The sequence below is a fragment of the Arvicanthis niloticus genome, chromosome 25 (genome assembly GCF_011762505.2).
Source record: "Arvicanthis niloticus isolate mArvNil1 chromosome 25, mArvNil1.pat.X, whole genome shotgun sequence".
Lineage (NCBI taxonomy): Eukaryota > Metazoa > Chordata > Mammalia > Rodentia > Muridae > Arvicanthis > Arvicanthis niloticus.
In genome coordinates this window covers 21,944,817-21,969,477 of record NC_133433.1, presented here as the reverse complement: position 1 = coordinate 21,969,477, position 24,661 = coordinate 21,944,817, and the positions used below count along the sequence as shown (strand labels likewise).

Sequence of the window (24,661 nt, the reverse complement as noted above, 5' to 3'; positions counted from 1 at the left end):
CAGGAAGCCTACTTAATTATGGTGGATGGTCTTCTTGATGTGTTCTTGGATTTGGTTTCCAAGTATTTTTGCATCTATGTTCTTAAGGGATTTTTGTTTTCTGTCAGGTGTGGATTGTGGGTTACTAGTAGATGCCAGCTTGATTTGGAGGTTAGGATGGAGGAACAAGAAGGTTGAGGGAGGTTAGGAGGAGATGATCTGTGAGGACCACAAGAGATGTGGACCAACAAGGGGCACTACGTATTATCATTATTACATTGTCTATACCGTAATACAGTTACAAACATATAAACACGCAAATCATAAGGAAGGACAATGGATTCCACTGTAAAAGAACCAAGACACAATTCTAAATGGTATCTAAGAATCTAAGAAACACAGAGGGAAAGAAAAGGGGGAAACCGAGAAGTGATAACCAGAGAAATTAAACAGAAAACAATGATTAAAATGGCAAAGAAGCACAAATTTGCCAATAATTATGTTAATGTCTGTACCCTAATGCACTCATTAAAAGATGGAGATTTTCAGTGAATTTTTAAAATTCCCTAATATTTTGATTATAAGAAATTTTCTTTAAATTCAGTCATACTGGTAAGTTTAAAGGAAAAAGATGACAAATATGCTGTATGACGATGACTAAAGATTTTTAAAAATGGCTAGATAAATTAGATGAGAAAAGGAATATTACTGTAAACAAAAGAGAGGTTTCATAAACACAAAAGGATTAATCTATTGAGCTATTAATAATTTCAATAGCCCAAGTGTGTGCAAACTGAATAAGCATTATGGGATATACAAAGCAAAGATTCATAAGCTTAGAGATATGCACACATCTATAGTTATTGTTGGAGTTTTCAATATCTCTTCCAAGGAAATGCTGTAGGTGCATATGGGAACTCTGAACCACACCATTAACCAAGGTCTCATTAGCAAACACAACAGAAAACAGTCTTCCCAGCAGCAGCATGATTCACATTTTAGAAATTTATTTTATTTTTAATTAAATTATAATTTATATCACTTTTCTCACATCCCTCCAACTACATTTGTTTCCAACTTCCCCTTAAATTTCATTAATTTTTTCTTTAGTTATTTTTGTTACACACACACACCACACACATATGCATATGTATGAATAAATATATAAATACAACTTGCTGAGTCTGTTTAATATTGCTTGTATGTGTGCTCTTAAAGATGACCACTTGATATTAGAAATCCAATTTCCAAATGTTTATGAGGCATTCATCAAGAAAGACCATATATAAGTGCATAACATAAACCTTAACGAACTAAGAACTTACATTGTGCTAGTGTACTCTTTCGCCAGGGTGTAACTGAACTATAAATAAGTTGAAAGATAATAAAAAAAATATTGAAAAACACAGAAATTAAGCAACATATTTGTAAGTAGTTCATAGATCAAAGGGGCAAACTCAAAGAAAATTTGAAAAGTTACATACAACTAATGAAAATGAAAATAGACTGTGTCCACAAATGCAAATGCTGGGAAAATATTCCTGGCTGGGGGTGTGACGTAGCTTATACAAACACTTGCTGCCAAGCCGGAGGACCTGAGCTAAAATCTCCAGCACTCAAGCAGACTAAAGAGCAGGATGTAACCCCACATACCACCTGTAATCTCAGCACTGAGGAGTCAGAGACAGGAGGATTGTTTGGGCTTATGGTTATTAGACTAGCTCTAGATTTAGTGAAAGAGCCTACCTCAAAAAAAAAAAAATACAGTACAGTGTGACACTTGACTTCCTCCTCTGACCTCCATGTATGCACGAGAGCATGCATACACATGTCCTAATATTACACATGTGCACATACACACACACACACACACACACACACACACACACACACACACACACACACTGTTGAGAGACAACCAGTCCAAGATAACTAATGAAAAAAGTGAGGAAGGATGCAAAGACAAAATTCTAAGTTCCCTCAAGAAACTAGAAAGGAGAACAAAGCAAAAATAAACTCAAAAAAGCAGAAAAGATTAACGATGAAGAAAATCTCTTGAAATGAAAAGAAGTATAGAAAAGCCAACACAATAGCTTTAGAAGTTGATAAAATCAGAGCTGGAGAGATGGCTAAGCAGTTAATAGCACTAGCTGTTCTCTCAGATGACTGAGATTTGATTTCCAACATCTACATGGTGGTTCACAATCATTAATAATTCCAGTTCCAGGGGATCTAGTATCCTCTTCTGACCCCCAAGGGGAACAGATATGCAACGATGCACAGACATACATGAAATGAAAAATACTCAAACACATAAAATAAAATAAATGCCACTATAGAATGTAAGTCAGGATGTCAGTGAGAGAACATCCATCAGAGAATCTAAAATAAAATGTATTAGGCTGGGGATACAGGCCAGCATTGGATGCTCCAGTGTCTACTTTGAGGACCCAGCTCCAAAAAAAAGGAAGGGCAAAGCCAGTGACATATACTGGTGAAGGTGCAACAGAACCAGGGTACAGGGAGATGGAAAACACTCTCTCAGCTTGGCTGTTTCTTAAATGTAACAAACATCCAACTACTATAAGGCACAAAAGTTTTACTCTTGGTCATACAGCTCCAATAAATTATAACACATACATTAAGCCTGTGTACAGTCAGTCAGTTTTGTTTGTAACAATCCAGAATTAAATCATTTCAGTTCGTGTCATAGGTTTAATGATTCAACTCCTTGCACATCAGTAGTATGGAACACGACTCAGAAAAAAAAAAAAAAAGGAACAAGGTTATTACACGTGTACCAAGCTTGGATGGAATTTAGGTAACTATGCTGGGTGCAAGAAAAAGCCAATCTGGAAGGTTTAATTATATTCTTTATATAATATATCAAGAATGATACCACTTTAGAGACAAACAGATTAGTAATTACCAGGTTTTATGGGACGCAGTATAGAATCTGGCACGTGAATACAAGATGAAGTACAACTCCATCTTGTAGTAGCTGATGCTCAGCTTTGAGCCGCCTTTGATTTCCCCAGCTAGAGTTCTTGCAGCAACTCCCCACTCGTTGGGGTGGGCAGTGAATTCAAGTGCTGACACATCACCATCTATATAGAAAACATTCCTCCAAAAAGTCTTAACCTGAATGTATGTTAGCCTCTGGAACCCACTCTAGTTCAAGATGAACAAGTTCAGAAACATCAGGGAAAACAACAAGCCAATTCAAACATAAGGACACACTATGGGGAATATGTTGAAAAGGTTGTGATATGCAGGGCTTTTGTTCAACTTCCTTTTAGCTGTGTCCACACAGCTCTGTATGTGCACACGCAGGGTACACTAAGCAGCTCTACCAAATGTTGACAGTTTTTTGAATAAAATGCTAACTGTGTTGTTGTACTATCAACTTTTCTGTTTGCCTGCACATTTTCTTAATAAAAAAGTTGGCAAGAATAAACCCTGCTGCCTGCCTAGGGATTATATGATCTTTTCTGTCCCTTCCCATAGTGATATTCAGACACTGAAGTTCAAATCGTGGCTCTGATATTTATTAACTGTGTCCTCTGGGTCTTAGCTTTTCTCATGTATAAAGATGAAAGCTTTAGAAGAGCTCTAAAATTCCGTATATCTTAAGGTCACCAGAGAAATTGATTTGAAATCCCTGGCTAAACCATTCACATTATGAATAGCCCTTTGTGACAGTACATTCTTGCTTCCAACCTGTATCTCTCAAGGAATAATTTAATAACTTCTTTCTTCTCAACCCAAAAACGGAAGGAGGAAGATGAGCCAGTCTTCTTCAAATGCTTGGGAATCAGTTTTCCTTCCCTGCTGCCTACCTCTCTCCTAAGTCAGTTGTTCTCAGCTGGCCACATCAACGTGGCAACCCCGTGCTGTGTACCATCCCAATTTGACATTTTACTGGCCATGGTCAGCCATATTTTACCTTCTTCCACATTTTTCCCAAAGTGTGTCAGTCCAAAGCCTCGTTAATTAGCTAACTTACTAGTTAGCTAGTAAATCCTAGCTAACTTACTTCCATTGCTCTGAACTGCCCACTCTAAGTTCTCTGGATATAAGTTCATATATTTTTATGATTCCAGGAATCCTAATTTGTTTTTTTCCAAAGCCTTACACCAAAGACTATGTTCAGCCTATATGACAATAATACCAGATCCACAGAAGTTAAAGCCACTGCAAAAGAGTGGCATAGTATTTACACATGGCCCAGGTACATCATGCAGGTCTTTAAACCATCTCTTAACTGATTATAATATCTAGTGCAGTGTAAACACTATGTAAATAGATGAGTATTGTATTGTTTAGAGAGTCATGATAAAAATAGGATCGTGTACTCTCAGTTCAGATGTACTTCTTTTTTCATTTGAACAGTTTTGCACTATGATTGGCTGAAATAAAGATAATGAAATTTGTAGATGCCTCTAAATTCAGTTTCTACAATTACGTCAAGCAACCTTGAAACTTTGTACTATCATAATTTAAAATATAAGCCCTTTAAACTTACATCCTTTCTTAGAGGAATATCACATTCATAGGTTTACGTTTCCCAAAATTGTACTTTGGGTACAAGAAACAATGCATAAGTTTTGCTTTGAAAAATGTTTTTGTTTGCTGATCATTGATTACTGCAATAAATCAAATCATCATCATTTGAAAAATTAAGTTTCACGACAGTGTCTTCTTGTAACCTGATTGGGTCTACCACATAGGATCAAGTTCAGAGACTGTAAAACCAGCATCTGTTAAAGAATGAAAAAGAAAAATGAATTTGTTTCCATAATGCAAATAAAAAGGGTCTCTCTGATTAATGATACCAGAAAAAAAAACTGCAAAAGTTGATGGATCTAGAAAGAACCTTGGACTCAAGTAAATATTACCTCTTCTTCGAGTCAGGAACTAGGTATAAACAATTAGCCTGAGATAAATCAGTTCTTTATTCCTAGTTCAGTATTCTGCCTAAACCAGCAGTAACCAACTGATGGCCTGTGCTCTGGTATGCTGTGTTTAGTTACATGTGCCAGCTAGCCCTTTATGAGTTGTCAGTGGCTAAGTCCTGTTTCCAAACTAAATGTCCTTTGGTTTTTAAGTTTACTGAACACTATTTCTGGGCCTGTACTGAACCTTGGAGATGACATATATGCTAGCCTCTGAGACACATGGACATGCTGCAGAGCCACTATAGATAGTTCTGGGAGAGCTGGCAAGGAAAAAGTCATGTGGACTGAGATCTAGAGGAAATAATGGGAGCCCAGGTCCTTCTCTAGAAGAGGCATCTTTCCCACTTGTTATTCCTCTGGGAGTGGGGCTTGCTGTGGGTGGGTGAAGAGAAGATCCTTATTAATTACTATTAAAAGCTAAACCCAAGTTATTTTTATGACATGGGTGGTGCTGAATGTCCTCATTCTTAGCCTCCATCTCCATCCCTAAGAAAAGCATCTCAGAGTCAGAGGTAGGTTAGGCACATCTTTTAAGAGCTGGTTAAGCAAACATTTGTGCGAATGCATTTAAAGCATTCTAATAAAAACTTGCATCCCCCCCAAAAAAAAAAACAAAAACAGAAATACAAATCCATCTATTGCACAATGTATCCTACTTATTGCTGTGTATTCTCCTAGAGAACAGGAAGGACAGCACGTCTGAGACACAGAGGCAGGTAGCCAAGAGAAGAAATCTGGTTTGAGAGATAAACTTAGCTAGTACCAATGTCTCATTTATCTGGACCCTGCGTATTCCTTTATTTTGGAGCTAAAGACTGCTGAGAGTGTTAAGACACATTTGGCAAGGGGTGACTAGACATAGATCTTCAAATACTGCTCATGAGATTCCTGATGCACAGATGAAGAGCAGAGTTTCTCATTGGGCCAACCTCTCTGCACTTGTGTGCTCTTATATTCACTCCAGTGGGTGGTTGTGCCAGCTAATGAAATGGGGCGTGTGGAACATGGGGTACATGGTACTTGGTACATAGAAGGTAATCACTAGATATTGTCCTTGATCTTTCTTCTAAGGCCCAGCTAAGTGAAGTTCATCCAGGATGAGGGCATATCTTGTGTTTATATAGTCACTGTCTTGTGAGATGGCTATGCTCTAATATGGTACCTTACACACTGAAACAAAAGGCCCTGCATATGATGTTTCAAAAGTAGCCTGGAGAGCAACAAAGAAGAGTGGTTTTCTTTTTCTTGGTGGTGGTTTTGGATTAGATGGAAATAAGAAATGTATGCATTGTCTCTTCAAGGTATTCAGAGTGGAACATCAAAACCCTTTCAATGATTCTTGGAAAATCTGTGACATTTTCTTAAATATTAATGTTACAGTGGACTTTCTCTCAGAAGACTATTCTGGATCCCAGTGATGACAAATGAGTTAGCAAGACATTCACAAATAAGGAGTAGTATGTCCATTCAATGAATGAAGAATAGCAAAGGGAAGGCTTGACCCATGTGATGGTCTTCTGGCCCTTTACTTCACTCTCACAATCCCAAACTATGGTAGTCAATCAATTTACTCAAAGTATATTCTCTGAGCCTCAAAAAACCTTAACGCTTTCCTGTCTCAGAGATTGATTTAACTGATGACCTTGGATTCAAACAAGACCCATTAACCCAAACAAATGCAATAATTCTTCCTTGGTGTCAGATCCTGAGGAAAGGTCTTCTGCGTTAATGGCAGACAGAATAATCCAGTCTCTAGTGTTTGCAGTATATGAGGGATGCCTTGATGTCGTCCACAGGAAGAAGAACTTCTCTGCCTTCATCCAGGCCAACTTGCCCATTTAGAGATATTTATTTACAAGACTTGTGCCATGGACTTTGTCTATTTGATATTCATTTATTGTACTCTAAAAGAAAAATTATTTACCAGACACTTGTTAAGTGAGATAAATAAAAGACCATACAAGACTACTGCAGTGGGGGGGTCAAGGTTATTATAATAGGAGAGAAAGGTTGAATTTGACTCTGAAAGTAAGAAGAGCAAGTGGGCATTTGTACAGAGCAGCACAGTGAAGGAGTATATGAATATTTACTAAGAATAACTTGGTTAGGAGTTCAAAGATGAAGCGTGGGAGAAGGGGAATTTAATTATCTAGCCACAGTGAAAGGAGTAGCTTTTCAGAATTCTTCAAAAAAAAAAAAATGGTGTTGGAGTCAGAGCTTACAGGCTTAGAGGGGCAACAAGGTGGGATTTCTGGTAAATAGAATGTGAATTCCTGAATGGAGTAGCCTCCTTAAGAAAGTGAAAAATTTCTCAAGACTTAAAATGTGGTGAGAGCCAGTACTACAAAAAAGAAGTGAGTGCCCTAAATGGATGGGGAGAAAGAGAAGAAATGTTCTCTATTCTACCAACTGCTCAGCCTTCCCTTTCAGTTAATATTTCTTCCCCAGATTATTGTCTGAGTCTCAGGAACACTAGACACTAGCAAGAGCCATAATCCTCATTCCAATTGAGCAATGAATTGTTCCTATGGTTTCATTGAGCATCTCTGAAACTGGACTTCAACATGTTATCTAAGATAAGAGTTTTCTGACATGTGGGATCTTTTGCTAGATTTACTGTACTTTGCAGGTTATTATTCATTACTGGCTTCAGCAAAACAAATACTGGTAGCATTTCCAGAGTTGTGAAAATTATCAATGCCCTTTGTCTCTGTGTGCACAGTAGCAGATGTACTCTAAGTGGGGAGGGAAGAGTAGACAAGGGGAGGGTAGAGGAGTGGAGAGTAGAGAAGTGGAGGGTACGGGAGGGGAGAGGAGGGGAGGCAAGGAGAGCTAGGGGATGGGAGGAGAAGGGATAGGAGGGGAGAAGAGGGGAGGGGAGAGAAGGGGAGAGGAGGGGAGAGGAGGGAAGGGATTTGGAGGGGAGGGGAGGGGAGAGGAGAGGACAGGAGGAGAGTCTGTCTCCTTTTAAGAGTCACTGCTATCATAAATTTTTAAGTACTTCATTCTATTTTAATTGCAAATCTATTCTGTAAGAACCAATCTTAGTCATGATCCCCAACCTCTGTATTTCCCCAGTCCTTGAGATTTCTACAGTCAGCAATTACTTAGAGTATTTATATGTTGTCTCAGAATGCAGAGAATTTATACAGGGGTTAGAACAATCAAGGACTCCTGAATGCAAAAGAGAGACAAAGAGATCTAGTGTGCTCTCATGAGAATGTAGTGTGTGAACAGTTAGAAAACATATCCCTGTGGTTAGATGTAGTCAATCTTAGCATTCGCATATTAAAACAGGAAAGAAAATTTAAGATAGGCTTTTCCAGAGGCAGGACATTAACATTTTTTCTCTTTAGACACTAAACTACTTAGCTTCTAAAGTAGGTCCCAAATTTTTAGTGTTTTACAGTTATTAATCTCTATGATTTTGTTATGTGAAGGCATACAATTTCTTCTATGGAAAAATCCAAAGTTGGAAGATACATTTTTCTCATTTTGTGAGATTTTAAGATGTAGATGTATTTATATGTATATGCAATGCATTTCCCAAGTTCTATTTTACTATTCAGGGTGTGGACTATTTGGGACCTGTTTTGAAGATAAGACAAATGTTGCTGGTGCTTCACAATATCTCCTGCAGGGTAAACGGCAGTACTAAATAATAACTACTGGCTCTAATTGCTTAGAGAACTTCAAAGTAATAATCTATGATGTAATTAAAGGAAAAAAAATGTTGTCTTTAACCACTCCTATAATATAATTTCCCAGAGAGGCATTAAAGTTTCCCTGGGAAAAAGTTACCTGGTGGGATCAAACGAACTGACCCCACTCCTGGGGCAGGAGCCACTGGCCACTCCTTTAGTTTTATTGTTTACTTTCTGTTGACGGATGAGTTGTATTGACCTAGGTCCATTATTTTATGTTAGAATTTTGATATTAAACACTCTCTCTCTCTCTCTCTCTCTCTCTCTCTCTCTCTCTCTCTCTCTCTCTCTCTCTCTCTCTCTTTCTCTCTCTTTCTCTTTCTGACTTCCACAGTTAGAAAATAAGGAGACAGTTCTAACTGAGGAACAGAAAGCAAGGCTACAGAACTTCCAACTCACTGGTTCATGAGACAGTTCATGACCCATATGGTCAACAATGAGTAGAAGACACCCAAATCCTTCAGGATAGCTACTGACCTCCTTCACATATGCAACCCTCCCCCACACAAGAAAAGAAACTGATGAACAAATAGTAGAAATTCAAAAATTAAATTGTCACTTTTATTCTTCATAATCTGCTTGGCTCTACTGGGTGTAGTGGGTACCTGGGGCTCCTTTTTATGTTAAGGCTAAGATTTCTGTATATCTTCCTTAATGTAAATAGGAAAATCATTGATGTTTGTGCATGCCAATTAACATGCTTAGTCACAGTATTCTGGGCTCTACCCATTTACTGTCTTTCCAGTTTAAAAAAAAAAAAAAAAAACAAAAGCTTCCATTGCTGAAATGATGGTGGAGTTTGCAAGAGACTTTTTTTCCCCTCTGGCCTATGCAGGCACATGCAGTTTGGCTTCAAGGGATAATCAAGCCATGGGTGACAGTTGTTATTTGTGAAATATTAAGCATGAGAGACCATGAAGACAAAGAATTCTTCCATCAGTCTTGTTTCCTGACACCATAACTCAGAAACAGTGTACTCAGAGAGCAGTATCACTCTGTGTCTGAGAGCTGTAAGATCACAGGCATCCCGAGGTGTCTGGAAGGCGATACGGTCACTAAGGAGTGGCAGCAGGTACAAAAATGGCAAGTTGCATTCATTAATGAAGACTGTGAAGCTAGCTGCACGATATAAATATATTAAGACTGTCCTGTGGCTTCTCCTTGCTGTCTCTCATGAACACATTGATGGCTGTTGATTCCGAGGCTTGTGATTAAGAAGGCTAGATGTTTTAGAAAGAGACATGATAAACTAACTTTGTAAACTTTAATCAGATGGCAGAGTCTCCAAGTTCAGTGCCTATTTACTCTTACTGTGAGAATTACAGTTTGGAGTGCTCAGATATTTAGTTATAGACAACTAATTTTAGAGCCTGGGTTTCTCTTGATTTTAGGTTTTGTGATTCTTCAAGAATGTATTAATCTCTTTACTGAGGACAAAACTTTGGAGTTTTTGTTTTCAGTAGGCAATTTTCTGAACCAATTAAAACTATGAGATGAGGTACAATATACTTTCAGCTCATTACTGGCATGCCTTCCATGACACTCTATTATAGGTCATTTTTCTAGTGCACTATTTAATTTGAGTTGCCTTGCACACTATTTTCAGAATTGGTTACATTGAGAAGCTATTTCCTGACTTCCGATTGCAAGCTACTGCCAAGTGTCATCAAGAGGGTAGAGTCTCAGAGTGTGGAATCATTTAAAGCACTGTGGGACCATCTGATGAATATTTTCCTCACATGCCTTCTTGCTTATTATCAGGTCTCTTAACTTGAAAGTGACTTTATGGTTCTGAGTGAGATCAACTCAGGAAAAAGAATGTGCCGTTTTAAGGAGTGGCTGGTACATCACCACAAACACAGTACTAGATCTGTAAATGCACACTGAATTCCACCTGTGCCCACATGGGGGAGGGGGGATGTTTGTGACCCTGATCTGGTGAATATGATACTAGCTATATATCTAATGCTCAGAAAAGTTTTGTGGAATATCATTGAAGAAGGTATGTACACTTAATGGTGGTGGTGATGGTGGTGGTGGTGTGTGAATGAGAGAGAGAGAGAGAGAGAGAGAGAGAGAGAGAGAGAGAGAGGCAGAGACACAGACACAGAGAGACACACAAAGAGAGACAGAGCTCTCCACTGTGAGATCACTCACAGTGACTGTACAGGAAGGCTGAGGAACTTGGAAAGTGGCCATGTGCTTTTGGATAATAAATGTAGGAAAGCCTTTTCTTGAGAAGCTCTAGTTGGAGGCAGAGTGGCCAGAGCAGAAGAACTAAAAACAGTGTTTATTTAACTATATTAAGTGCTCATTTGCATTCTTGACATCCTTCCTAATTCTTATTTTTATGATACTTCTCAGCCAAGGGAGTTACCAAAATAGACAAGCATGAAATCAATTTTTCATCCTACTTTAGTAATGGAAAGAATGCTCACTTCCACTGAAGCTTTCGTTTATTTATTTATTTATTTTTAATTCTCTCTGCTTAATAAAGATTGCTGAGTGAGGTTACCCCCATTCTCAGTTTCACTTCAGGTGTCATGAGGGGTCTTTAGGGGAATAAGTCTTTCTTGTCAAACAAAATACTATGACACACCAGCCTTCTTGTCTATAAAAATGTACAAAGCACTCACTATTAACTGTGCTATAGGATTAGCTCCTCAGTGACCTCGTTCACCCATACACAAGCCTTGTGTGAATGCAAGTACAGTCATTTTAATCAAAATCAAACTTAAGTCAAGTATAGTGGCACATGCATTTAGTCTGAGCTAGAGTCTGAGGTGAGAGGATCTCCTGAATAAAAGAGTTTGGAAACAGCCAAGAGACTTAAAAAAAAAAAAAAAAAAGACTTGTAAAAAACAAAAACAAGCAATGCACACCAGAAAGGCCTGCCTCCTTTCTTCTGCTTTTGCCTGTGGTGCTCAGTAGCGCGTCACTCTCCACTAATCTGACCCAGGATAGGAAAAACACTAGAAGACATGCATCAGGCATCAGTGACAAGCAAGGACGGTAATGACCTAGGAGAATGCAGCTGCCGTGAGTACCACGTGGGCTTGCTCTGTTTGCAGTGTCATGAAATATGTGTGCATACTGCTAGCCTTGCCTTCCTTCTGTCACTAGTAATTATTTATTGAGCTTCCGCTATGTGAGAGGACTGGCGATTGCTTAGGATTTAGAGGGAAATACACACGGGTTTCAACTCTGTGAGAGCGCATAGAGCAGCTCACCGAATCAGGGATGCTTATACAAGAAGGACAATAAATAATTTCCCTTGAAGACAATGCCAACTTATAGTGGCTTTCATCTCCTGTGACAGGAATGCCTCCTGGTCTACATTAATCCCAAAGTAAAGTAGTGTGCTGCAGCCATTCTGACTCACTTCGCGCCTCCTGGAGCTCCTCTTGTCATCGCCATTGGCAGTACCACTGTGCATCCTTCTGCACATCCTTCTGTGACTGTCTTAGTGGTTCTTACATATACCCTTTCCTTTGGTTCTTGTCTCTTGTGCACCAGTCATCTCCTATCTAGGCTTGTCTCTAGACCCTGCTCGTATCCACATCCCAGCTGACCATCTGGGTCTCTATGTGCCTAACTGCTAGCATCGCCCTTCTCCTTATGTGCTCACACATAAACAGTCCCAGAAGGCAGAATGCAGGTGGATGCCGGCACAGTTTCTGGTTCACTTTTAATAACTGTTTGCCTCATTCCACAGGACCATGCCCTTCTTCTAAACATAGAACAATGTTTTTACTGTATGCTCATTCATATAGCTCTTTCTGCCCTTTATTTTTTAAGTCCAGTGTTTAAACTTTCCCATTCTTCCTGGACCAATTAAAGAATTTCTGGAAATTCTCAATCCGGAGTAAACTCTTGTTTTTATTACTCCAAGCAGATTGCAAACCACTAATACTTCCTGTCTGATCCCATATTTCCTCATGCCAAATTAAAAGCCATCAGCATCTTCCAAGCATGATTTGGAGCCAGTCACTCTATGTTGGTTTCATGTGCTTTGTCTTACTTTATCAGTGTTAGGGCATTGGGTAGCATGATCTTTCCTCAGAGATGCAGCTAAGCCAGACAGAAACTTACCAAGCTCAATAGGAGCAACCATGACTTGAATCTGAATCCACCAAACTCCAAACATACCTTTAATGACTGTGTTATCCTCCATGCCCAAAGGTTTTCTGATCCCTCATACAGATTCAGTTTTTCCAGTTTTATCTCATATTGCTTTGGTCTGGGCCTTTTTTTTTTTGTAATTTAGGTGACTTTTGCTTGTATCTTATGGTTTATATAAAACAGATCTTGTGTTTTATGGGTTTAGTATTTGTTCTCTTGGTGTGTGTGTGCATCTGTATGCATGTTTTTTTAAGTGTCTGGATTGTTTGATTTGTTTTTGTTGTTTTCCTGTTTATTTCCTAAAGAGAAAGGCATGAAGTTGGTTGGTGGGAAGGTGGGGGAATCTAGGATCAGTTAAGTTCACTTCAGGAGAATTATAATGAGAATATGTGGTATGGAAAATAGTTTTATATAAAGTAAAAGACATTGACTAAACATGCGCTGAGCTATTAAATAAGAAGGTTGATGCACTCATTATGCATTGGACAGACTACTAAAGTAAGTGGGCAAATGCCCTTAATGTTCACGACCTTTTCCGAAATTCTAGGAAGGGTTGGAGGACTTAGAGCCAAATGTGACACAATCCTGTGTCTTTATTTATTCAACCCTGTCTTCATTTAAACCAAAGGAGAATTAGCCACAAGTGAAGTTATTGTGCATGTCATGCACTTGCGTGAGCTCATACACACACACGCGCGCACGCACGCACGCACGCACGCACGCGCACGCACGCACGCACGCACACACACACAATTTGTATTATTGTTCTGTAAACAAATTCAAAGAAGGAAACAACAGGTTAGAATAGACGTACTTTATTTCAAGTGCTTCTGAATAGCAGGAATGAACACTGTGCTTTCTACTGTCCGTAAAGGAGATAAAAAGTGTGCCAGGGTGGTCTGCAGAAACTTCTTAACCCTTGCTTTGCATCAGTGAAGGAGCATTTTCCTTACCATTTTTTTCGGTAGCAGAGTTTTTATCATATTGCTTAGTACCATTTTATGCCTTTTCATATAAAACTTTAAAAATTAAAATTTGCATTTGTCTTAGTTTGGGTTATTGCTGTGAAGAGACACCATGACCAAGGCAGTTCTTATAAAGACAAACATTTAATTAGGGCTGGCTTACAATTTAGGAGGTTTAGTCCATTATCATCAATGGTAGAAAGCATGACATTATGCAGGCAGACATGGTGCTGGAGGAGCTGAGAGTTCTTCATCTTGATTTAAAGGAAGCCAGGAGGAAGCTCTCTTCCACACTGGGTGGAACCTGAGCACACTTCCTCCAACAAGGCCACATCTCCTAATAGTGCCACTCCTTATGGTCAAGCACTCAAACACATGAATTTATGAGGGTATTCCTATTCAAACCACTACATTATTGAGAATTTCACACTTGAATACTGTGATTATATAATTAACCATCTTTCCCTCTTAACTCCTTAACTTGGTCCTCTTCCTAATTTATGACCTTCTTAATAATTACTTTGTTGCACATGCACACTTTTTTATCCTATTGATCTCATTTAATGTTGCTCTTGTATTTATATGTTTAGAGATGACTGCTATGGAGCGGATAATCCATCATGGGGTTTGCGTCTGGAGAAGACTGAGTCTCCTGTCAATAGCCATTGACTGCCTGTAGCTCTTCATTTAGGGTTGGCCTTGTGAAATCTTCCCCATCTACACCAGCATGGTAACTGGTGCTATCATTATTCTGGTCTTGTTTAGAAACTACATTGTTGAGATTTTGTGATTGCACTATCCCTGTCATGCCTAGAAGATACTATTTAGATACAGACATTCTGGTCTCTGGGTCTTGCAATTTTTCTGCCTTCTTAAGGGATTCTTTGAGTTTTAGGTGTAGATATACTCATTGAAGGTAGGCACCCTATGGCTACTTATTATTTGCATTGAAATATTTTTATTATTTTTGAAAGTTTATACACATTATATATTCATATATATTAATCTTCAGAACCTTCCCTTAACTCCTCCCAGATACACCACTCTCTTTCCACTTTTCAACTTCATGACTTTTTAAAATCAATGACCCCTCAACTCCAATTAGTGCTGTTCATACTCTTCTGGGTGTGGGACAAGCCAAACACTTAAAGAAAACACTAGAAACCATCCACTATCAATAACTCTTTGGAGGTGGGAGCTCACAAACCCTTCTTCTCACTGTGTCCTAGAATGTTGACTGTCTAAATTGTGTTCAGGTTATGCACAGGCAACCACAGGTACTATAAGCTGATGAGCGCAGTGGTCCTATCATATCTAGGAGACACCGTTTTGCTCTGGTTCTCCATGATCTCCACGTCTATAATCTTTCTAGCTCTTCCACTATGGTCCTTGAGCTTTGGGGAGGGAAGTTATGTAGATGTTATCTTCCATTTCTGACTAAGCACTCCACAGTCACTTATTCTCTACACTTTGGCCACTTATGAGTTTCCATATTAACCTCCATCCATGGCACAAAGAAATTTCTCTGATAACATCTGAGAGCTGCACTAATCCTGGCATAGGATTGGCCCTCCCTTCAGTCCACAGCAAGTCCTTCAGTCCCTTGCTGAGTCCTGCATGTGGAAGGGACAGTGTGACGGTTCCTCACCCCTCGAATAGATCTGGCAGGGTGTGGGCCTCCATGAATGTTGGCATAAAGCTTGTTTGTACATTTTACTTTATAATCCTCCTTGGTAGAATGGCCTGTCTGCCAAAGTTAATGACTCCATGATAATCAGAGACAGCATGAGTCTGGGAAGCAAATGTGTGTCTATGTCCTTTGCAAAAAAAAAAAAAAAAAAAAAAAAAAAAAGTAAGCACTGTGACCTTCAGGATAACTTTAAGGATGTGGGAAAGAACTCTGAAAACATGAGTTCAAAAATACATTATTTCTCAATGATGAAAAATATAAGGACACGATATGAATTATATAAGGGTCTTAACGGACCTAAAATAACAGAGGCAGCTGCACTATGAACCAGCTTGTCAGAAAGATGCAAAGACAATCAGATAGATACAAAAGGAGACAGATTTGTGATTTCAAGGTCAACCTGAGACAGAGCAAATTTAGGTCCAGGCATTGTTGGAATGGTAATCTCAGGACAGAATCCTACCCAGCTAAGTATATTGTTTGTGCTTAGAAAGGCAGGAGAGCTCTGAATTCATTTTCCATGTTTAAAAAAAACTGTATTTGCTGTCTTCTAAGAATCATGGGCTAAGGCCATAGAATGCTGATTTGTGGGATAAGCAAAAGGGAAATTGGAGTAAGTGACTGAATTGATATATAAAATAAGAGTCTTTTGATCTTCAGAAGATGAGCTATCCAGAGAGATTTTAGAATTCTTTTTTCTAGCAAGAGAGAATTGCCTTGAGCAGTGGACTATCTGGAAAACTGTCTTAAGCAGAACACAGACCATCAGCTTGCATCCCATGATTGACTTCGAGTCAGTTTTGTATCACTCATAAATACCCCTTCTCTCAAGAACCCCTCTCCAAGCTTAGGATGAATTCATTGTAGTAGCCTCTGTCTGCTGCAAAAATAAACCTCTTTAATAGAACCTCAGGATCACTGCCCTCATGTATTCACAGGAACTATGTTTGCCTACATAAAACCTGCCCAAGATTAGACCAGCCAACAATTTTTATAGATTTGAATGGGCTATATCTGTGATTGTAAGGATAAATGTTTAGAACACATTTAGATATGTCTAGGATAACAGTAGTAGTAGGTTCTGTTCTAAAGTCTATGACCCTTCCAGCCACAAATAGTTATGTAGGTCTATAGTATCTGGCATAAATTCCTTCTCATCTAATGGGCCTTAAGTCCAATGAGGCATCTGTTGCCTTCCCCAGGAGTTCTAACCTGGGCAGTAACTCAGGTAAGGAGACAGCAACACTCTACGCAAACAGGGAGTAACCAGGACCCACAGGGACCCAGGAATTCACTCCCGGCCCAGAACACGGGTTCCTTCCTGTTTCTGCCTGAGCACTGAGCAGATCTTGGGCCTCAGCTTTAACCCCAGCAGCAACACCCATCCCAAACAGTTCTGACACAACCAAGATAATAGGAAAGACAAGGCTTCAGTCAGACACAGCTCAGGTAGCACCAAGGAGATCCAGATGGCGAAAGGCAAGCGCAAGAACACAAGCATCAGCAACCCAGGGTACTCGGCATCATCAGAACCTAGTTCTCCCACATTAGAAAGTCCTGAATTACCCATATCACCAGGAAAGCCCGAGTCAGATCTAAAATCACTCCTAATGACAATGATAGAGAACTTTAAAAAGGACATAAATAATACTCTCAAAGAAATTGAGGAGAACACAGATAAACAGGTAGAAGCCCTTAAAGAGGAAACACAAAAATTCCTCAAAGAATTACAAGAGAACACAACTAAATAGGTGAAGGAATTGAACAAAACCATCCAGGACATAAAAATGGAAGTAGAGACAATCAAGAAATCACAAAGGGAGACTACCAGGGACATAGAAAACCTGGAAAAGAAATCAGGAGTCATAGATGCAAGCATCACCAACAGAATACAAGAGATAGAAGAGAGAATCTCAGGTGCAGAAGATACTATTGAAAATATTAACACAACTGTCAAAGAAAACACAAAATGCAAAAAGTCCTTAACACAAAACATCCGGGAAATTCAGGACACAATGAGAAGACCAAACCTAAGGATAACAGGTAGAGAACAAAGTGAGAATTCTCATCTTAAAGGGCCAAGAAATATCTTCAACAAAATTATAGAAGAAACCTTCCCTAACCTAAAGAATGAGATGCCCATAATCATACAAGAAGCCTATAGAACCACAAATAGACTAGACCAGAAAAGAAATAACTCCCGTCACATAATAATCAAAACACAAAATGCACAAAACAAAGAAAGCATTTTAAAAGCAGTAAGGGAAAAAGGCCAAGAAACATATAAAGGCAGACCTATTAGAATTACACCAGACTTCTCACCAGAGACTATAAAAGCCAGAAGATCCCGGACAGATGTCATACAGACCCTAAGAGAACATAAATGCCAGCCCAGGATACTATACCCAGCAAAACTCTCAATTACCGTAGATGGAGAAACCAAGATATTCCATGACAAAACCAAATTTACACAGTATCTTTCCACAAACCCAGCACTACAAAGGATAATAGCAGGAAAGCACCAATACAAGGAGGGCAATTATACCCCAGAAAGAGCAAGAAAGTAATCCTCTTCCAATAAACCCGAAAGAAGATAACCACACAAACAATGCCTCCACTGTTAACAAAATAACAGGAAGCAACAATCTCCTCTCCTTAATATCTTTTAACATCAATGGACTCAATTCCCCAATAAAAAGACATAGACTAATGGACTGGATACATAAACAGGACCCAGCATTTTGCTGCATAGAGGAAACTCACCTCAGTAACAAAGACAGACACTTTTACAAAGAGTAAAAGGCTGGAAAACAATTTTTCAAGCAAATGGTCCTAAGAAACAAGCTGGAGTAGCCATTCTAATATCATATAAAATTGACTTTCAACTTAAAGCTATCAAAAAGGATAAGGAAGGACATTTCATACTCGTTAAAGGAAAAGTCAACCAACATGAACTCTCAATTCTGAACATCTATGCGCCAAATACAAGAGCACCCACTTTCATAAAAGAAACCTTACTAAAGCTCAAAGCACACACTGCACCTCACACAATAATAGTGGGAGAGTTCAACACCCCACTCTCAGCAATGAACAGATCAAGGAAACAAAAACTAAACAGAGATACACTGAAACTAACAGAAGTTATGAACCAAATGGACTTAACAGATATTTATAGAATATTTCACCCTAAAACAAAAGAATATAGCTTTTTCTCAGCACCCTATGGTACCTTCTCCAAAATAGACCATATAATTGGTCACAAAACAAGCCTCAATGGGTGTTGGACTTCTAATGGCCTGTAATGCTTCTGGTCCAGTAGGGGTTTGCTGCCAAAGTTGGAGACTGAAGTTGGGTGATGTACTTGACCAGAGGTCCTCTATGATTCACAATGTTGGCCAGGCCTTTAGTGTGGTAGGAGTTTTCTCCATAGATTTTTAGGAAGTTGGCCTGGTCCCTGAGGTTTGGGATGCTGGCATGGCCTCTGGTGGAGTAGGAAGCTTCTATCAAGTGTGGGCCAGAATATGGCAATAAGGAACAGAGGGGAAGTTGGAATTATGCTGGGTGTTCATGGGTGTGGTGGGTGTGGTTTTACCTGGGGTTCATGGCTCTAGTGAGGTAGAAGTAACATTTAAATCTCTTAAGGAAAATATTCATAAATATTTAATCACACTGGTAAGTATTAGAATTGACATGAGAGCTTTAACTACAAATATTAATGACTTCTTACTACAATGGAAAAATTACTGCAGGATATGCACTGTGGATATGGAACTGGCTGAGAACTGTACCATTCTTCCCAAGAACAAATATTATTTATAATCTCCTCATATCCGTACATGGTCACATATGACCTCTTTTTCTTATATGGGTCAAACCTTGGTGTTCAAGTCTTAGAATCTCTCCTATGAAGTCAAGACAAATGAGTCTGTTCTTAAAAGTTAAACACCTTCTAATTGTTAAACCCTAGTTTACACCATTTTGTTTCCCAATTGTATTAGATTTTAAAACCTTAAAGGGAGAGGCTAAACAACAATAAAACTATAAACACAAGACAATCCTAAAATAATCTGTATTCATAGTCTCCAGATGGTCTCAGGAGGATGATAAAGTATTGTTAAAACCCACTGCTAAGTCCTAGTTAATTAAAATGCTCATGGGAAATTTCCAAGAGTTTCCCTTTTTAGGATAATTCCATACATTTCATTGACAATTTACAGTTCACGTGGTGCTTTCACACGAGGTTAAAAAATTTTGCACTAAATTCTGAAATTACAAAAGCTATGCAAATTATGGAGAGAATGGATGAAATGTAAATACCCCTTTTCATCTGTTATTTCATTCTGAGACACATGCTAAAATATTCTGATCTAATTGTGACTACAGGCAAAATGTAGTCTTTTCCCTCTGGGTTATTAGAGTTAAACAACCCATGTCTACATCAGTTCATCTGGTGAAGACAGTCTGAAAATGGCTTCTGTTCTTCCAACCACAACTTGCCTTAGGTTGAATTGTTAATGACTTGGCTTGTCTAGAAACTGTTTTAAAGCATCTAGATGCATAGCAACAGGCTACAAGGCACAGCGGGTCTAGTTTATCAAAAATAGTCATATTTGCAACAATTTTCAAGTTACAAATTATGGTGAAGATGCCACAGAGATATACTTGGTGTTCTGCATGAAACTGGTTTGTCAGCATTGGCATCTGAAATTAGTCTGCAGTATTTGTCACAGCGAAATAACTAAATTAAGCTACTAATATTCACTATGTTCCATATATACTTCAGATCTTCTCAGTTCTCTTTGAAATTCTGTCCCAGGCTCTAACTCAAGAAATTGTGTTAGATTTAGCTGTCATGTCCCTTAGAATCCTTTTAACTGTGACAACTGCTCAGGATTTCCCTGTGTTTTGACATAGTTTACCACTGTAAGAAGTACTGGTCATCTGTTTTAGGGACTGTCCTTCAAGACAAGTGTGATTACTGTTTGCCTCACTATTGCTCTGATGGTACGATGTGCGGGGAGGACAGTTCTAGAAATAAAGTATAATTTTTAACATCATAGCAAGAAAATATGCTTTATGGTTTCTCTCCAGTGATACCACCTTTGGTCCCCTGGCTCAGGCTGTGTCCCCAACTTTCTCTACTGAGTGGTGGCTCTACCCTTTGGAGGGAGTCAGAATGCCCAGCCAGTATTTATGGAGTGGGAAGTTATATTTTAAATCTTTCAAATGTGGATTATCTACATAAATTATTTAGTTTAATGGCTATTTTGATTTTCAAATAGCCAGGAGTGTTTCACAAATATTACCAAAAGGAAAGAGAACTGGGATGTGGGTGAGATCTATGAGGAAGCCAAGGATACAGGAAATGAAGGGTATATTTTCGCCAAAGGTATGCGGCAAGGTTTCCATATCAATGAATCCTCATAACACCTGTCCCATCTGGCCTCTTCCCACCCAGCAGTTCATCCAGGAAAGTGAAGCACCTGATGTAGCAGTGAGTTTATGCTTCACCGCTTTGGCTCCTGGCAGATCTCACTCGTGCACATGCCCAGGAGCTATCTTTGAATCTGTGAATGAAAGATACACACACATTAGCTTATTTTTTAAAAAATGCCCTGGCCACCTCAAAGGCTGGGCACTCCTAAACCTTTCCCTGCTACCTCAGGCCCACTGGCCACTTTCCAAAAGTCATTCACATGGCTGGTTGGCTTTATTTTCTGCCGCTCCTGCATCCCATCCTTCTACCCTAAGTCATGATTCTGTCCTGCCCTATGTCCTTGCCATTGCTACTCTAAGTGTCCTGCCTTGTGCTCAGCCATTAGCCCCTGGCATCTTTATTGACCAAAATCAATTGGAAACAAGGACCTTCAGCCTCTAGACATAGATTTCTTATTGCATGAAAGCCTTAGAACCAATCTCCATCAACCTGAACATTTGGAAGGGAAACTGAGTCTAAGTTCCTTGCACTTTATTTCAGGGGTCATAACATTTTTCTTTCTGCTGATGTCTACTCTAAATTCTGGTCTCCAGATAAATTTAGAAGTTTCTAGACAGAATTCGGTGTCTTTTCTTAAATGGGAAGAGACACAGCTCTTACTTAAAGTAAAATAAGGTAGAGAATAGTTAATTTATTATATATCTTTATTATTGTTAATATCTCCAACTAGTCAACTGAAGTGCTTTCTCAAAACATGCTCAAGACGAATTCTGTTGCTGGGAATCACTGTCCACAAATTTATCCCCAGCACTTTGGAGACTGAGATCGTATGAGTGGAAATTTGAGGCCATTCTGGGATTCATAGTGGAACCCAGTCTCAGAAACTTAATCAAGCAAAGAACTGAACAACATGTACTTGTGAACATGCTGGTTACGTCTCCTTCCCCATTCTCCTTAATCTTTCTGTTGCCCCAACTTTGAAAACCATCCTCTTGTCCTGGACAGTTATTGATGCATGACAAACTATACAACACTGAAAAACAATTGCTTACTCCTGATCTTCTGTCTATAGGGAGCAAATCTAGGCAAGGTTCAGACAGGTATCTCTACTTCCTATGGAGACCTGACAGTCAGCTGGGTGTCACTTCTCTGTGTATGTCTATTTCTCAATCCATTATTGTAGCTGTGGTATGGTTTGACCATGGGGATTAGTAAAACGGTAAGAAACCAGGATGACATGGCATGTCCTTGAAGAACAAGACTATGAACTTGAACCATTTTGTTTCTGTCTACATACAATTAATTGAGACAAGTCACAGAGATAAGGAACTATGCCCTTAATAAGTAGGTAGGACATGAGAATTTGCGGTCAATGAGACAGAAATAAAGTTTACCTTGCACTAAAACATTCTCTTCTTTTTCTTAAACCATCCTGTCTTGATCTTTTCACCTTTAGTTATTTATTTAATTCTTCTTCCTTCACTTTCAGTGTTGTCTGTAGAGTTTATATAAAACTCATATTCTCAGCCCTGGTTGTATTTGCTCTTACTACGAATGCATATCCAAGCTCAGATTCCCAGGTACCCCAATGGTTATTTCCAGCTTACCACCAAGTATTTCCATATTACCATTTGAAATCACCTAAACATAGTTTTTGGTTCTATGTTTCCCTGAAATCAATATTTCTTTACAAGACAAAGCTATATTTTTGACTTGAGTAAATTATCTGGTAACAGTGTAAATTTCAATCCAAGCCACAATCAAAACTAGCTTCTTAAAACTTAGCCAATGTTTCTAAGACCAAAGTATATCTAAAATGGGCAACAGTTTTAGAAGAAACAATAATGATAAAAATAATCTTTGAGAGTCACCATTTCCATCCAGAAGTCATACAGGTCTGTGAGCATCATGTTTGCACATTTGATGGTGCATGATGTGGTAGCTCTGAGTGCTTCCCTGCCCCCATACATCAGGTCTAATCTAAGTATGTATACTGAGGGAAGGAAAATTTTAGCTTGATAACAAGGAAAAAGAACTTAACATGGATAGCAGAAACAGAGTGAACAGTTTAATTTTTTATTTTTATTTAGGCTTCTCTTCTGTCCTAAAAGACCTTACTCTCTATTATTTGAGCTACTCATTCAAAGCTTCTTCACTCAAGGTTTATCCTAAACCATCGTCTCTTCATGCACTCTTTCCAGACTGAGCAAGTGGTATCAATCCCTCTCAACATACGTAGCACATTTCTAGCCTCCCTCCAGCTATTATCTTTAGAAGTAGAGACAGGGCATACTGACTTAAAACTGCAAGCATGAACCAGAACTCTGAGGTTGTAATCAGTGTATACTAAGTCACCAGCCTCCTATTCAATCATAGATGCTCAAACTCTAGTCTGAAGACATTATTGTTAGGGTTCTAAACCAGATTGATCATTTTATGAATCCAACCCTTAGACAGTGAGTTCACATAGCGAAGTTTCTGATTTTAATGAAAGCTTGAAGGAAGTCATAGAATTTACAGACACTTGACATCCGGGCTTACATCTTCCAGCCTATCAGAGACCCATTATAGTCATTATGAAAGTCCTGCAATACGTTAGATCTGAAGCTAAAGGTAACAGTTAGATCATTTGCAAGTGCTTCTGTCATCAATTCCTCGTGTCTGAAAACTATAGAAATGAAAGTCAGCCAGTGCTTTGGATCAGTGATGTGGAGGCTTATGCGTAACCCTGGAGAACCATCGTCCTAGTTTGTATTCAAGTCTGCCTGTTGTCATAGTTACTGATGTACTTGAAGTGATTTCCCTTCTGAATCACAACCTGTAGACCTTCAGTGAAAATAAGCTCTTCTCCCCGCCTTATTTATTTATTTGTTTGTTTATTTATTTATGTTTGCTGCTCATGAATCAGATCTAAAAACATAGAAACAATACCATGGGTGTTTTTTAACACTCTCTACGAGGTTCTAGCATAGAAAAGGACTAAAAGATATTTAATTCAAATAAGGATCTCTGGCTGAGGCTTCACTCCATTTGTTCAGTAAAGATTCATTGAACGTCTGGGTACTGAAGATACTACCTAGGTTTGTGGCATAGCCCCTGCCCTGTGGATATCGGAGCATGTTTTTTGTTTTCTGTTTTTTGGTGTGTGCACGTGCGTGTGCGCGTGTGTGCGTGCACGTGGGTGCAAGCTCATGAATGTGTGTCTGCATGCCAGATATCCTTCCACAAGGCGTACACAGTGATGCAGAGAGAGCAGAATGCAGAGAGCCATAGAATGCAAAAGAGTGACATGTCATTACATCTAAGGTGCTGTTGTGACCAGATTAAAGGAAGCACCCATCCTGGCCATCTTGAAGCACTGTTTTTGAAGGTTTAGCAATAGTATTGTCATTTGTTCTGTACTGAGAACCTTAGTATGACCTCGCATGAAGGATTCCTGGGGCAGCAGGGTGAGGACAGCAGAGACGCTGCACACAGTGTGCCATCTGTCAGCTGTCAAGACTCACATCCTCCTTTCTGTTCTGGCTGCAGGAACTCCTTCACAGACATCCTCCGTGCCATTCTCCTGTCCTTGGAAGTCCTCATTGAAGATCCCGAGCTCCAGATAAATGGTTTCATTTTAATTATAGACTGGAGTAATTTTTCCTTCAAGCAAGCCTCCAAGCTAACACCTTCTATTCTGAAACTGGCCATCGAAGGGCTGCAGGTACGTTCAACAACTATGTAATGCAGATGTGCCTGGCTGTACTTTGGCCTGATTACTGCAACCAAAGTCTTATCTGTCCTTTGGAGTGGAATAAGGGAAT

At 39.1% G+C, this 24,661-nt stretch overlaps 1 protein-coding gene across 2 annotated transcripts in view; it reads left to right on the top strand.

Moving 5' to 3' along the window:
• Clvs1 (clavesin 1) overlaps positions 1-24,661 on the top strand; it is a 181,553-nt gene that overhangs the window by 56,803 nt on the left and 100,089 nt on the right. For both annotated transcript variants that reach the window (XM_076924225.1, XM_076924226.1), the window contains exon 3: positions 24,387-24,561. In XM_076924225.1, coding sequence (XP_076780340.1) covers positions 24,387-24,561 — 175 coding nt within the window. The remainder of the gene's footprint in view (positions 1-24,386; positions 24,562-24,661) is intronic.